The sequence below is a fragment of the Fringilla coelebs genome (assembly GCF_963513975.1).
Source record: "Fringilla coelebs genome assembly, chromosome: Z".
Lineage (NCBI taxonomy): Eukaryota > Metazoa > Chordata > Aves > Passeriformes > Fringillidae > Fringilla > Fringilla coelebs.
This window is the reverse complement of record NC_140031.1, coordinates 12,093,874-12,109,920: the sequence shown is the minus strand read 5'-3', so window position 1 is coordinate 12,109,920 and position 16,047 is coordinate 12,093,874. Positions and strand designations below refer to the sequence as shown.

At 37.5% G+C, this 16,047-nt stretch overlaps 1 protein-coding gene across 4 annotated transcripts in view; it reads right to left on the bottom strand.

The window, feature by feature from the left end:
• Window positions 1-16,047, bottom strand: part of SLC1A3 (solute carrier family 1 member 3) — a gene marked incomplete at both ends in the record, with an annotated part of 60,265 nt that overhangs the window by 11,543 nt on the left and 32,675 nt on the right. For 3 of the 4 annotated variants that reach the window (XM_084224786.1, XM_084224787.1, XM_084224788.1), the window contains 2 exons: window positions 4,162-4,204; window positions 5,794-5,998. In XM_084224786.1, the coding sequence (XP_084080912.1) occupies window positions 4,162-4,204; window positions 5,794-5,998 (248 nt within the window). The remainder of the gene's footprint in view (window positions 1-4,161; window positions 4,205-5,793; window positions 5,999-16,047) is intronic. The other variant, XM_084224789.1, reaches the window with a different exon arrangement.

Below are 16,047 nucleotides of genomic sequence, written 5' to 3'. Positions count from 1 at the left end.
TATTAGTTAGTATTCATTTCTGAATGTGTGATTAACACTTACAATTCCCTTGATAATGACAAGTTCAGGAAAGAATATGTAATTAAAAATATCTTAGAAGAAATGCAGTTATTCAGCTGGCATCAAATTCTACCTATTCACACCAGAATGGTCCTCACCAAATTTTTAGATTGATTCTGTTTCTCTTGATTTTGCAAGTTTGCTTGTGTTTCTTCTGCCCTTTGGTAGACCTCCAGAGCACAGCACAAAGAACAAGCAGCTAAGAAGCAGCACCTGCTTAACAAGCAGACTGCTCACTACTGCTTAGCCCCAGGCTAGACAGTATTTTTTAATTTAGCATAGAAAGAGAAATGAAGAGATAGACACTGGCCAGAGCTGAAAGATAAACCCAAAGATGTCTTTAGATCTCCCTAAACTGAGGTGAATGCAGGGGCATAGAGAAAAATTTGAACAACACAATCTAATTTTAGGTATGTGTGGAATAGTCACCTCCTATTCAGGTTCTCTTGTTACTCATTAAAATCACAAAAGCCTCATGAGAACTGTGCATAGTGAATATTATGACAGGTCATATGAAAACATCCATCATCAGAAAACATGTTATTTAGATTAATAATCTGCTGTTTAACAATCAGCCTGAGAAGGCTGCGGTACCCAATGAATTATTTGTCTCAGTCTTCATTGTCTGGCATTTCTCCCCATATCTCTCAAGTCCCTGAATCTCCAGGTGGAATTTGGAGGAGCCAAGTCCCTCCCACTTTAAGCAAAGGTTTGGAATCACCTAATGAAGCTGAATGGATGTATAGAGGACATGAAAAAATGCATCTCAGGTTCTTGAGGGAACAAAACCACTCTCCATCATATTTGAAAATTCATGTCAGTCAAGTAGAAAATGGAAATACCCAGGAAAGAAAAGGTGCAAAGAAGGAGGATGAGGAGAAGTAAAAGAAAGGGGAGGCAGCTTTGCCTCACAGTCTTGTTGGGAAGGGAATCCCAAGGGCCAAACAACTGAAAGAACAGTAGAATTTAGGAAGACATTTCCTAGATAAGTCCTAAGGTTCCAGTCTCCCTCCAGGACTTTGTCTCCCAGGAGCAACCACATAAAAGCATTGCCAACTCCACTTTAGATCTCTCCCACTGTGGTTATGCTCTCCATTTCATTTCCCACTTTCCAGTGGCTTCCCATACAAACTAGGAAAGAAACCTGCTTAAGGATGCTGTAAGACATAATGTGTACATCTGACCTATCCAAAGATGATATTTAAATGTGCAGTGCATATTCCAGTGATGATTTCCAGGTGTGTGAAGCTGTGGCATGGTATTACACAGTTGAGTGTGGACAGCTATGAGAAGTACTGTGCTCTGACCATCAGACACGATGTTACACAAACATATTTATGCCAGATGGCTCATTCCTCTTCATAAATCTTCTGAGAAACATTTGAAATAATGGATGGAAACTTTTGAGAAAAAAATTGTGGGTTCAGATGTACAAAATCATCTGGATACCTAAGAATATTACGCATACTCATAAGCTAAGATCTTTTTTTAACTAATCTGCTACAACAAAATAACTTCTATGTAAAAATCTAGGATTTGGTACCAAGTTCAAAAAGTAGTGGTATGACAAATTTAAAATCCTGGTACTTCACTAAATCCTGGTACTTTCAGTTGCTGCTGAAAGTCAATAAAAACTTGCACTGAATGTGTCCTGTTTTTCTAGATTGTTTTTGAGAAACTCCCTTAAGCTTTAAAGCACATGAGAAATACAAGGTACTTAAATGTTCACATAATCTACAGGACATCTTTAATTAAGAACAAAGGTTTAGAACTGCTAATTAATGAACCAAGTTTTCTGTTATAGTAGAATACTATCAAAATAATTTTTTAAACTGTATTGGAAAACTGCTGAAGTGTTCTAAATTAAGATGTCTTCAGGAATTCAACTTTAAGTTGTGTAAGGTTAAAAACATCACTAATTTCCAGTTTAAATTCGGTAATAGTGATTTCCCTTTCTTTTTGTATGTTTTTCTCTTATTTAGCTCTGTTCCCACTTTTTTTTTTGTACTTGAATATTTTCTCAATAATTTTTTTGCTCTATATATTGTGTTCTTTTGATGATTCCAACAACTCCCCTCTTCACTACATTAATTTTGCATGAATCTATGAATGTAGAAAACTGAATATACTCCTTATCCTAAATGGTCACATTCCTCTGGCCTTAGTTCATGTCTTGGTGTTCTGTCACTTAACGTATATCCTAGAGCTGAATTGAACATTTTTGGTGCTTTTGATGATAATTTGCTATGTCAAATAAGAAATCACTGTTAACTTCAAAATGTTTACTTCACATATGTTGAAGAGCTACTAGGAGGTAACCAAATATGCTGACATGTACAAGAGCTGAGTGGTTTTGTTGCTGTTACTTTATAGTACTGTGTTGTGCCAGGGTCTTACCACCTTCTTCGGCATTTTTTTTTGATATCTCAACACAAAGTGCTTGCACTTTCTTGTCATCTGTAAACTTAACTCTGTGCATCTTTTGGCAATGTCATTCATAAAAATATCCACTGAGGTACTCTCAGCCTTTCAGCAGCTTCCATTGCTATCTCCAGAAATTTAAAAATTCTTTCAGTCACCTGTACAACTATTTCACTTTTGTCACCTTAAAAACACTACTGTTTCTCAGAAGTCAAAAAGCCCCCCAAAAAACCAAAATAAAAAATTTCAACCAAAACAATCAATAGCAACAGCAAAAGAGGAAATGAGCAATATTATGGAAGAAAGATGGTAAAATTTATGTTTCAGAGACCTTTGTGGTTTTGGTAGTAGGTTTATTTTATGTATTTTTCTTTTTTGTTTATTATAAAGTCTCTACTTTTCCCCTTAAGGCAGTTATATCCTGCACTACAACTGGGATCAAACTAATGGCCTATTATCTACTTAAATAATTTCCCAAATCTTTTTGAAACTGCAGTCTGGAAGACACTTTGATTGCTTTCAAGAGCTCTGGATAATAACTTCCAAACTTGAGAGATTTATGAAAAATACTTGCTGCTACATCTGTAACTTTATGCCCTAATTATTTAATTGTTTTGAGATAAAGATCATATAATTCCTATACTTTATTACATTGCATTCTTTGAATTTATTTCTAGTTTAGATATAGACTTTTGCATTTCTATACTGCTCTTCTGCTTCTCTGTACTGAGTTCATCAACATCTTTGCTGAAGACAGAGGCATGGCATTTGGACCTGGGTCTAGTTTGCTCTTTAATCTTTAACCTAGAAATCTTTGATGGAGAAAGTGACTCCTTTTCATTGGTTTCTGTTTATACAGCTAAAGATAATGCTACAATTTCTTTTCAATTCTTCTGCAAGATGTAAGTCAGCTGGATTTTGGAAAGTTTATACTTTATGCTCTTCTTGACCTCCGTATTTCAGCTTTTTTTATTGCTACAACAGCAACTGATAAAATCAGCTCAAGATTATCTGTGAGGTCAATATGAAGTTATTAGGTTATGGAAAGACACATTCTAGGTTTCACTGAATCACTAATGTCCTCATTTTAAAAAAAACAATGGGACTTTTATTTTCTCCATAGTACAGTTAAGATTAAAACCACGCTAATGATGGAGGATTTTGAAAAGCAAGGTAAAAAAAGTGCTCTTAAAGACTTCTACTGTAGGTGACAGGAAGATTTTAATTTGGTTTTTTTTTTTATGTCCATAAATTTTTTTCTTCTGTTTCCAACCTATGCATATTTGTCATGTGGAATCCTTGAAAATCCTCTAGTCTTTGCACAGATGGTGAATATCTCAGTATCTCCCAGTTTAACACAACACTGTTTTAGAAAAGCAGATCCTGAATTCACTCTGATGAACCTTGATGTCAACTTATTAATCTGACATTTTGAAAAAAGTAATTTTTTGATTTTCCAAACTGTGTGGGTTTTCTTCACTTCTCATAGCAAACACAGTTGTCTCAATATGATTGAAAAGAAAGCATAGATTTGGTTAGTTTAGTTCAGGGATTTTTTTTTAATATCTGGCAGCAAATGGAAGTAACGTTTCTGCTGTAAGTAGATAGTCCTAAGGCAAGTGTGGTTACATTTAATTTCTTAGTTCTTCATGTTTTATTTGGAATTTTAAAAAAAATTACCTGTTTAAAGCAAGCTTCCACCAGATTTGGAGGGAACATATTTCTGTGAAAGAGAAAGAAGATACCATGAGAATAATATGCTAATAATTCCTTTAGTAAGGACACAGCTAATAAAAGAATTGGAGAGCTAATTTTTGAGGAATCATAAGAATAATATGTGATTACATATACAGTAAGTAGAGCTTTGCAGGTAACATTGGCCTGGTTAGCTTTACCAGGATGAAACGTAGGATTGGATAGTTCCTGACAATTAGAATCTCTGTATTCAGTATTGTGTAACAGCTGTCTAGTTATGGAGAAGCATATTAGCTAAATTACTAATTTACAAAGCTCTCTGGGCTTACTTTAAATTTTGTACTTATTAATGCATAATGAATCCAGATTAATAAATAATTTAATAATATTTAATGTATTTCAAGTTCCCAAACAATTTTTGCGTTTATGTAGTCTAGTACTTAATTATATTTATTACTTGATTTAGTCTTGTTGTGGTTATACCCCAAATCTTTCTGAGGTTTGAGTATTCTATAATAATAATAATAATAATAATACACACACGTGTGTGTACATTTGTTGCAGACAGAGAGTTGTTTGTTTGTTTTCCTTTGTTTTGTGCATTTCTGAGGGATTTAGAAGAAGCCTAACTGAATAAATCTTGAGGAATCTGAGTGCAAACCTCTTCATGGAGGTTTCTGTAGTCCCCCTTTCTGGCAGCGTGATCCTTGGAGGCCTTTCTCCATGTCTCCGGATTCTCCAAATGGGTTAGTGGAACACAAAATTTTGGTGGTTTTACCTGTGGAAAAGCTCCTGAGTTCAAAACCTCAGCTTCCCTACTCCCTGGAATATATCTGTGACATATTAGCTCTGTAAAAGAGGTACTGCAGGTTCTCTGAGCAAGGAAAAAACAAGATTTTATGTCTTGTATCTCAAGCATTTTACTTGCCTGTTCCTGAAAGTAATTTCCCATTCATATAAATTGAATAAATTGAGTAGATGCACCCAGATTGATGCTACAATTCAAAATAAACAAGTAAATCAGGGGTTCAAGTGAAGCGAGAAAACTGTTGCAATTTGGAAGAAAAAGGGAGGAATTTAGTAACAAAGCCTGTGCTACGGAAGGAGGAAAAATAGCCTTGCAGACAGCCCAAGAAAGGTCTTTCTCTTGAGAGAGAGAGAGGAAAAGAAAAAAAGACAGAAAGAAAGAAAGAGAGGAAGAGAGGAAGAGAAAATGAGAGAAAGAGAGAAAGAGAGAAAGAGAGAAAGAGAGAAAGAGAGAGAGAAAGAGAGAAAGAAAGAAAGAAAGAAAGAAAGAAAGAAAGAAAGAAAGAAAGAAAGAAAGAAAGAAAGAAAGAAAGAAAGAAAGAAAGAAAGAAAGAAAGAAAGAAAGAAAGAAAAAGAGTCTTCCTTTTAGTATTAAAAGCAATTTCTTCCCCTGCAACAGCTAGATTTGGAAATAAATCCATGTATCCTTTTTTAGCATTGTACGGGTTGGAGATATTGATATCACACAGTTGAAAGGAATTTGGCAAATTTATGCAATCACTGTTTAAAATTCCCTGCTTTTGTTCTCTGTGAATCTGACATTACTGTCATAGCTCTTGGTACAGAAAATGTGCAATGTCGTAGCCATACCTGATTAAATCAAGAAAGGCATCTGCTGCTGTCACTTGCACAATTTTGCCTTCTCTGTGCATGTTTTCCTTCGTACCTTTCCCGGGGTGGATGATGACCACAATGATTATGCCAATCAGTACAGCAATGATTGTAGTGCTCATGTAGTAGACTACTGCTCGGACTCCCATCTTCCCTGAGGCTTTACTATCCAGGGCAGCAATTCCTAGTGAATTTAAGCACAACAACATTCACCTGATACAGCTGTGAGTAAAGAGTATGAACTAAGCATGACGAAAATAGTTCTGTGGGAAGAGTTTTGATGATCACACTTAAAGCTACCCACGGCAAGACGTCCCTCATTTGCAGCTTATACTGCCACTGTCATAATCTTGAAGTAAAGATTATTGGTCCGATGCAGTGTGGCACTCCCTATATTCCAGTGAGACAATTCATGGTTTCTGATTAATGTACATTTCTGAAAAATGTGCTGCACATAATTTATAATTGCAAGATAAGAAAGTGAGTACTCTTAAGTTATGTTGATAATGTTTGCAACAATTAGGATGTATGAAGAGTTTTCTTTAACCCCCAATGTGCAACCTCAGATTACCTCTGCCCCAAGCCATGGGAGTTTAAAACAATTAAATGCTGCTAGCCTGTTTCAGAAAATCCTTACCATTGCATGAATAAGCCTTTATAGTCTTTCATAAACTTTGCAGAACTTGCAACATTAATCCTAATTTTTGGCTCTATTTGGCTCTACTGGGAATATTAGGGTGCTCCCTAGGGCATCTTCTATAGTGTTTGTTCATCAGATTGCACTGATGAATGGCTGCAATGTGTTTTCTAATAGAAGGTGCAGCTCTGCCAGGGAAAGAGTTCTGAGCCTCTGAGTAGGAATGTTTAATGAGGGCTGTCAGATATGGAAATGCTCTTTCTCTTTCCAGCAGATGCAGCTAAGTCTGATAGTTCTTCTCCTTAAAATGTCCCACTCCTCCTCTCCTCGACATTTGCCCGTACTCCATCGGGAGGGTTGTGCCATCTGCCTCAAAGCAATACTCATGCTTCTTGTTGCAATCAAGCTTTCAAAGTGCAGAATGAAAAAAGGGGTTAGGAAAGGATCTTTTAGCTCTATTATCTCCTCCTAAGAATCCATACTTCATAAGATTGCCTACACGTTTATATGGATGCTACTTTTGAACATATAAAATATAAAAAAAGTTAACCAACTTCTGCTTTGGGTGCGTGAGGAGAAAGCATTTAAAATAAGACAAGAGGACACAGGACTATAAATAATATGGAAACTTGAATCATGGCCTGGCAAAACTAAAAGTTTTAAAAATTATTGTAGATATGTAATACTTCTGTCTGTCTTCTCAAGGAGAAGATACATTCTCTTGGAGCTACAGTGAAAGCACTCTGGTCCCTGATGTGGCTGAGATCAAGGATGTGTCCCAGGCTCTGATCAAATCTTCAAAGTATAAAACCAACCACATGCTTTATACTTACCCTTACAGTTCAGCTTTTTTCATTTTCTGCCCTTTGGCAGAGACCATTAGAGTCAGTAAGATTTGTACCCACAAAAGGAGTTGCAAACAGACATCACTAGAGTCACACACTGAATTGTTTGGTTTATGTGTGTGCCATTGTAGTGGAAGAACAAAGTCTACAGCAAGAAACTGAGCATGGAAATCCAACATTTGAAGCATTTGATCCTTCATTTCTCTACTCAGCTTTTCAATCTGCAAAACTGGATTATTATGTTCATCGTATATTTACATTTATGATTTGAAATGCTGTGAGGAAAATGGTAAATACTAGCAAGTTACAAATAGCTTTTAAAATTTTACAAACAGGAAGTCCTGTAGTCCTCTTATTTGTGGATGGAAGATTGGGTTTTTGTAGTTCTCAAATAATGTAAATATGAAGTAATGCAAATACTGTAAGCCAATAAAAGAAGTAAAGTTAATAATTTTTGAAGAATTTCAGATCTGCTATTGAACTGCACAGCACATATATCAGACAGCATTTGTTACAAATTTTATTTTTAAAGTATTAATCTGATACTTAAAATAAAACATAACTTACAAAGTGAAAAAAGAATGTTTAAGTTCTAGTCCAGTCAATTTAATTTTTGTATATTTTAATAGTTTTTTTTCTATTCTTACTTTTTATTTCTAAAGTAGCAGCAATGGTTTATCTATTTTTTCATTTTGGATAAGACCACTTCAAACTTGCTTCACAACCTGAGCACAAACAGTTAACCTGTAGAGTTTAGTAGGAATGTTTGGAAATGCAGAGATTTAGAATCAGTCAGTCCCCAGTATTCTGCCCTTTACAGATAGTAGACTCAGGACCAGAGGCTGAGCACTGTCATTCTTAGAGGGTTTGCAGGCACACCTGCCTGTGCTTTAACCAAGCCTGATTTTTTTTTGTACTTCACCCCTTAGGAAGGTTGAGCCTCCTACACTCCAAAAATCACTAGGAGTCAGTGTAGGGCATATCTTACCAGAAAGGATTGCTGTTTTGAAGGATTAGATTGATCCTAATTTTTTCTTGGGCTGATTCTGGGATTGAGTGGTGAACCATGTGAAAGCAGTATGTCAGGGGGCAGGAGTCATGCTCTTATCTTTGTAAGCTGCTTTCCAGCCTGGCTTCCTGGGGTGCCCTCTGGCTGGGACTACATTGCTCCTTATTTTAGGGCTCTTAATCTCATTCCTGCTCATGCTATCATAGAATTTGTTTCTCAGCTTGGACACAGGGAACAGCAATTCCTCTCTTCTTGAGCTGAAACAGCTTGTCATATATAGCAGAAGGCATTCAAAGCAGGGGATGACAGCCTAAGTATGAACAAAAGCTGTATGAGGGGGAAGCAAGCACTCACCTCGCTGGGGACCTGCTGGGCAGTCTCCCCTCCCACTGCAATTAATGGGAACTCTGCAAACTGCAAAAGTTTCCAGCAGAACGACAACAATTGTCTAAGATAATATTTAAAATCTGTTTTTAAAACACAGGAAAACGAGAGGGGTTGTTTCCTTTGCATTTTAAGATGTTGACAAGACTCCTTAGAAGAGAGTGGGGCTCTGGAAAGGTCCCCAGAGCTTTCATGTGTCACAAAGCATTGTATCCTCAGTGTGTCTTTTCACAGTCAGCCAGCAAAAGCCCCATTGTCCCGCGGGAGATGTATGTGCCCCTTTCATCCTGCTCGCTGCTCTCTGCTCCACGCTACTGGCTCCAGCACCTCTGCCTCCTCTCTTCCTCTCCCCTCCTCTTCCCCAGGGGGCCTGGGAAACTGCGCCCTGCCACCAGTCCCCACGCACAGGGATGCCTTGAAGTTGTCAAGGCGATCTGGAGCAGAGCCCCTGTAATTTCTCCCAGCGTGTGCGCTCACACAACATGAATGGGAATGATTTTTTAAGTACTGATGGGGAGGGAGGGAGGCTGGGGAGAAGGAAGGGAAGAAATGAAAGGAGGGGTAGGCATAAGTCTGTAGAACTGCAAAAACCCCCATAGTTTTTTACTCCTGTCTTCTTCCTTCACCTACCCCTTCCCTCTCTTGGGAAGTAACACTGTGTGTGAAATATGGATATGAGGAGGAGTTCTCCAGAGTATCACAAAGCAAAGTGCTATTTTTTTGTTTAACAAAGATATTAGAGAAAAAATGAAAATATTTTAGAATATAGGAAAGGCAAGGAGAACATAAATATATAATCAAAAGAGGAGAAAGAGAGAGGAAAGATGCAAGGAGAAGGAGAAAAAAAAATCTAGTTAGGAGGACTAACAATTCTGAATTGTTAATCTGGTAGCTCTGATTCCTCACCTGACTTGATCATTGTTCTGTAAATTGGCATCAACTATTGATTCTATGAATCATCATGAATAGCTACTATGTTATGAATAGTCACAATATGATGACTAGCTTTATGTCAATTATATTTGTTTATATTTTATTTATGATTTTCTATTATATCGAATTCTAGAATTTACCAAATCCTAGTTTAAATGCTAGTTTAACTAAACCAAATGCTAGTTTAAATTTTCTTGATATTAAAAGCGTGCTGCACATAATCTATGTGTAATCTTGGATTATAGCAGGGCACACTAATGCAGAGGGATGGTACTGTACTGGAAGATCAAGCATAAAATACTCTGAGCATGTTTTCTTTAGATAATGCTTAAGGCAAACAGCTTTGAATCTGCTTGTTCAAGAACAAATTCCAAGGAATTGTTTTAAAAGCTGAAATGTAGAACCTATGCTAAAAGTCTTACAGCTTCAGAATACTTTCTCCCTTTAATTAGCAAAATAGAATCAATGGAATAAACTGATTTGTGTGGAACAGTCCAATGTCCTCAGTGAGCTATTTCAGTCTGAGATTGGAGTCTAGGCCTAATTTTCCCTATTACACTACTAAACTAGAAAGTTTCTACCTGTAGCATTTCCCTTATTTTTTTTTTTAAGGAAGAAATATACATACTACATAATTAGATGCAAAATGCTTTTTTCCCATAACAGTTCCTGGTCAGCAGCTGGTATGCCTGAAGCCCAGTTTCTGTGTGTAAACTCCTAGTCAGCAAAGCATCCTTGGGTTTATATTTGGCACCAAAATTAATCACTAACTAACAAATGAGAGCCCATAAATAGTAGCTTTTAAATAGGATCACTTTTCTTACACTCCAAAGTAAATAGCAACCCTCTGAGGAAAAACAATCATTATGTAGGATTGATTCTAGTATTTTGGGTGATTTTATCTTTCCTCAGGGCAAGCAAGACTGACACTGGGAATAGAGGGTGTGCATGTGAGCCTATACATTTATGCATGCCTATAATTTTAGTTTGAAAATGGTTAAAATGCTCAGCCACTGCCTGTCATATTAAAAGTCCCTGTTTCTGAATGTTTTTGGTGTCCTTTAAAAACTTCTGACAAAGCTAAGCAGTTTATGTTCTTGCTTTCCTACACTAAAATTATTGTGGTTTTAAGCGTTTTCCCACAGTGCTTTTAGATTCTTGTTTCTTTAAAATCCTTTTTGATGCATAATGATAAGCATTTTAAATATAGAGCATTTCAGTTGGGGCTGAAATGACCATCTAGGCCAACTAGATTTCGTGACTGACCAAAAATTAAAGCTATTAATAGCATTGACTTCTTCAACACTGACAGGTAGGGGTTATTGGTCACCTCTCTGGGAAGTTTGCTCCAGTGTGCTACTTCCCTCACTGAGAGGTCAGCCCCTCAGCCTCCTTTTCTCCAAACTGGACAAGCCCAAAGTCCTCAGTCACTCCTTACAAGATATTGGTAACTCTTCTCAGCAGGGGAGAGATTGTGTGCTCAGAGCCCAGGTGCAGGCTCTTGCTCGAGCTGTCCCTGCCATGAGGTTCCCATCTGTGGGCACATGGCCCAACACCTCCAGGTCAGGATTCTGACAAGAATAGCAACATGTTGATGAAAATGCATAAAATAATGAAGCAGTTCTGAATGAGCATGTAGAAAAAGCTGTCCATTCTGGTCCTTATACATACTGACTTCTTGAAACAAAAAAAAGAGGATTCCTATGACCATGATGAATTCTTTCCCAATTCAGCATATTATAAATGAATTTCTGGCACTTCCTTGCCAATGCAGATTTTTATATAAATTCCCTTTAGAGGTTTTGAACTAAGTTTTTATACACAAAACATTATGAACAGAGCATCTTTTTATTCCTAATTATTTTCCTGTTTACTTTTTATGGTCTCTTCATTAGGAAATTGCAGTCGCTTGTTAAGGACTCCTATGGTGGAGCAGCAATAATGGCAACTGTTGACTCAGGAGTGTTGCCCTAATTTTGTTTCTTTAAGGTTGTCTTTCACTCTCCTAATGAAGCAGTCTCAAATGGGCTACTCCCACCCCCTACATCCACTAAGCACTGTGTGATGAGTAAACTCTCAGTGTGAGACCATGAGAACAATCCCTTTTGTGTATGTTGATGAGGATTTGTGGAAATTAAGAACACTGTGCAAGGTCACAGTAAAATATGCTGACAGAAAATTTGTAAGGAAAAGAATTAGCTAGGTAAAGGCAGTGGAGGTATTGCCCAAGTTTAATTAACATGATTAAGCACTAGAGCTTTATTCTAATAGCAACTGTATATGTCCTCTGTGGTGCTGAGCATTCCCAGAAAACAAAAGCTAAATTTAGGCTTTGACTTTTGGGTACAAATTTTTGACTTTTGGGTACAAATTTTACCCAAACTCTAGATTGCAGTTTTTAATAATAGTAACAGTAAAATAATAAAATTGCAAAGAAAAAAGACAATAACATTTTCAAATAACTATATGGATAGATGAAGTTGAGTAATATTAAATCAATACGGCTAATGGCTTCCTGAAGCCGCTTAAAATATATGTCTGAAATACAGCCTTTTTTCATAAACTGGTAAGACAAGTTGCTCCCAAATCTCAATTTAACTTATCTTTGTTTAGATATGAATTTTTAGATGATGAAATTAGATATTACATTATTTTTCCCAGTTCTTTTAAGAACAGTGGGCAAATAAAGGAAAATTAGCAGTTGTATTTGATCCAAAATGATGTGACCATGATTAAGCCAAGCTGACTAATGAAACCCATGGCTGCGATATAGTAATGCAATTCAAAGAGCCAATTAAATGGCTATAAGTGGCTCCTAAATGACTAGCCTTGCCCCACAGCAGTAGTCCTGCCCCATCCTTGCCAGAAAAGGATCATCTTTCAGTTTTGTAGGGTTAGTTTTTTCTGACAGTTTGTAATTTTGAATTACCCCAGAATTGTGTCATGTGAATACCAGAATTTTTGCAAGGGAAGTAGGAAAGAGTGTTGGGGGCAGAAAACTAGCAAACACCTGTTTTTTTAGCCTTTTTTAGCCACAGTTTATTCCTTAGAAGGAGAATGCTTGTGAAACCATGGCACAATAACATCTGAACATCACTGAATGATATAAATGGAAGAGGTCCAAATAATCTCTTGTGGCTTTACAGCGAGTTTTACCTTTCAGTTAACCATGAATAATAAAAGACTCTCTTGTTGTGGTTCATCACTGAGTAACGCTCTTTCAGTAAAATACCTTCACGTTATGAAACTTAAACTTTTGTGTGTGCTTGAAAGTATTTCTTGAGCCATCAAGTTTAGTTTTCTGATATGGCAGAGAAATACATTCTACAGTGTTGGTTAAAAACTTATTGAGCTCGAAGTTCAAACCAATAGCAATTTTTATCCCAACAATTTCCATGTTTGGATATTCCACAGCCTTAGTCTCTTTTGATTTTGCTTATTTCAGCACAAAAATAATTTGATTGGTCAATGGCTCAGTGTCCAAATGGAGACCCATGATGGATGGTGTCCCTCAGGAGTCTGTGCTGGTATCAGCACTGTTTGACATTTTCATCAAAGACACAGGCAGTGGGATTGAGTGCAACCTCAGTGGGTTTGCAGATGACACCAAGGAGAGAGGTGTTTGACATGCCCAAGGAGCAAGTGTCATCCAGAGGGACCTGGACAAGCTCCAGGAGTGGGCCCAGATGAGCATCATGAGGTTTAAACAAGACCTTGTGCAAAGTGCTGCATCTGGGTCAGGGCAGCCCTGGGTATCAGCACAGGCTGGGCATGAACAGACCCAGAGAAGGACTTGGTGGGTGAGAGGCTGCACATGAGCCAGCAAAAGAAGCATAGCCAGCAGGTCAAAAGAGGTGATTTTCCACCTCCACTCTGCCCTCATGAGATTCTACATGCATGGGAGTGGAGCACTGCATCCACCCCTTGGATCCCCAGCGCAAGAGAGACATGGACCAGTTAGAGCAGGTCCAGGGGCCACAAGGGTATCAGAGGGACAGGGAACACCTTATTCGAGATGAGGGAAGTTGGGGCTGATCAGTCTAGAGAGCAAAAGGCTCTGGGGGGACCTTTTGGCGCCTTCTAGTACATAAAGGAGGCCTGTAAGAAAGATGGGGAGAGACTTTTTAGTAAAGTCTGTTATTACAGGAAAAGGGGTAATGGTCTTAAAGAGGGCAGAGAGAGATCGGACATAAAAAAGAACTTTTTTACAATGAGGGAGTTGAAACACTCTCAGTCAGAGAAATGGTGTCTCTCCCATCCATGGAAACTGTCAAGGTCAGGCTGGAGAGGGCTCTGAGTATCCTGATCTAGCTGAAGCTGTCCCAGCTGATTGCTCGGGGTTGGACTAGATGACATTAAAGGCTCCCTCCAATGGAAACTGTCCTACATTTCTTCCTTTAAAATTCTTCTCTCTGTCAGTATGAGTCACTGAGGGCAGGGAAGAATTTCATAAACCTCCCCTTTACTCTACCTGTTCTTGCTAAAGTATTTATAAACAATGAAGTATAACATCTGGTAAAATTAAATATGCCAATGTAAAACTCTTGGTGCATCTACTGAGTGTTAATGATGCTTACATTACTAAATGAAAACTCCTAAAGGATTATGCACTTCTGTTCTGAAAAGTGTAGTTGGCTTTCTTTTCAGGTTTGCAATATAACAGGATACATTTGAAGAACCAGTAGGAAAGCACATTTCCTGAAACACATCTGCCTGAGAAGGACCCTGCTGCGGGGCTGTTGAGATACTCATTTAACTCTTCACATTATTCCGTCTTTTGCTCACAGTATTGGAATGTGACAAACAATATGCTTTTTGAAGGGAAACTAGGGAGTAATTTATCTTCTTTATGTGTGCTAAGCAGAGCAGGAGGGAGATGCAAGCAGGGATTCACAGCAAGCCATGGAGCAGTGATTAGTAACAGCTGACAGTCTCAAACCAAGACTCTCTTTCTTTGGTTACTTCATTGTAATAACAGAGTACAAAGAACTGACTGTCTTTAAGCCAAGAATCAGAGACCCAGGAACACAGAAAATAGCAGCTCAAAATTTTTTTTGGTAACTAAACACTATTGCTACCTGCAATTCTAAAAAGACATCCTTTTATGCCCAGACACTTGAACTAAGCTTTCCTGGAAATGAGATTCTTATTTTGGACATAAAGCTGATTATTTTCTGTGTAAGAAGTGAAAGAAATAAGTATGTTTGTTTATGAAAAGGCGTAATGTAACATGGTAAATTAGTTCAGTTTAATCAGGAAACAAGTTTATTTTGGTAGCTGATAAGCCAAAGCACATTCAATTAGTTAAAATCCTAAAGAGTATGCTGTTGCCAGACTGAAATAAATATGGTAATGGTTGTGCAACTTTTATCCTATTCCCTGAGGATGAAATATTAGTTTTCACTTATTTTGAATGTATTGCCAAAAATACCTGCCTCAAGCATGAAATGCACTGCATCCTATGAAGCGATACAGCGATAAAATTACCTTTGCGTTCTGGATGGTGTTCAGCACATTACTGAGTGCTCCATAAAAATCCCTACTGAATTTCTCAAAGTACATGTGCAAACTTTTAATTTGCTAAAATGCTGGTGTGAGTTTTGGCAGACTGTGTCAGGAGCTCTTCACAGACATGTTTTTGTATGTGCAGCACTTATTAAACAATATTCCATGAATATACAGTGCTTCTTTTATCTGACTGGCTCTGTACGGTGTGATGAAGCTGCAAACTATTTACTATCGCTCCTGGTGTATGTTAGTTGCTGCTGAAAAATTAGTGAGAAATTAGAGGTATCCATAAGGGAACAGTATCTGGTAGTGCAGTCTAGTGTAAAAAATCATTTGCTTTTACATCTTGGGTAGGTAACAAGTGCTGGAAGAGACACTTAAATGAATTGCTAGAAAAAAGGACATCATTCTCGTCAGTGGTGCAAGATTTAGAGAATGGGAAATTAAGCTTCTCCCCCCAAAAAAGATAGTCTTCTCTATTTGTGTGCAAAACTACATGGGTTTTGGGGCATGGGATTGTTCTGATCATTAACTGGTCAGAGCTCTATGCTGGAGACATCACCTTCTCACTTAAAATACGATTCAGTATTGTTGGCAAACCTGTTCTTGGCTTCTTCACTGAAACTTCCAATAATAGACTCTATTGCAATGATAGTATCTTATTTGGATGTTTGTCCACTAGATCTGACACTAGTTAATTTTATAGAGTTCATGCAGCAACTATCATTTGGAAGGAGGCTTTGCCCAGTTGGACACAACTTGATAAAGAGTTTAATCAATGGCAGTGTGTGACTAATGCATCTGGCAACATCATAGCCTTTGGATTTCTGCTTGGATTTTAAATTTAAGCACAATTTTTTTAACATTGAGAGCATTATTTGTTAATTAATCTATATTAAGATAGTTTGGAAACAAAC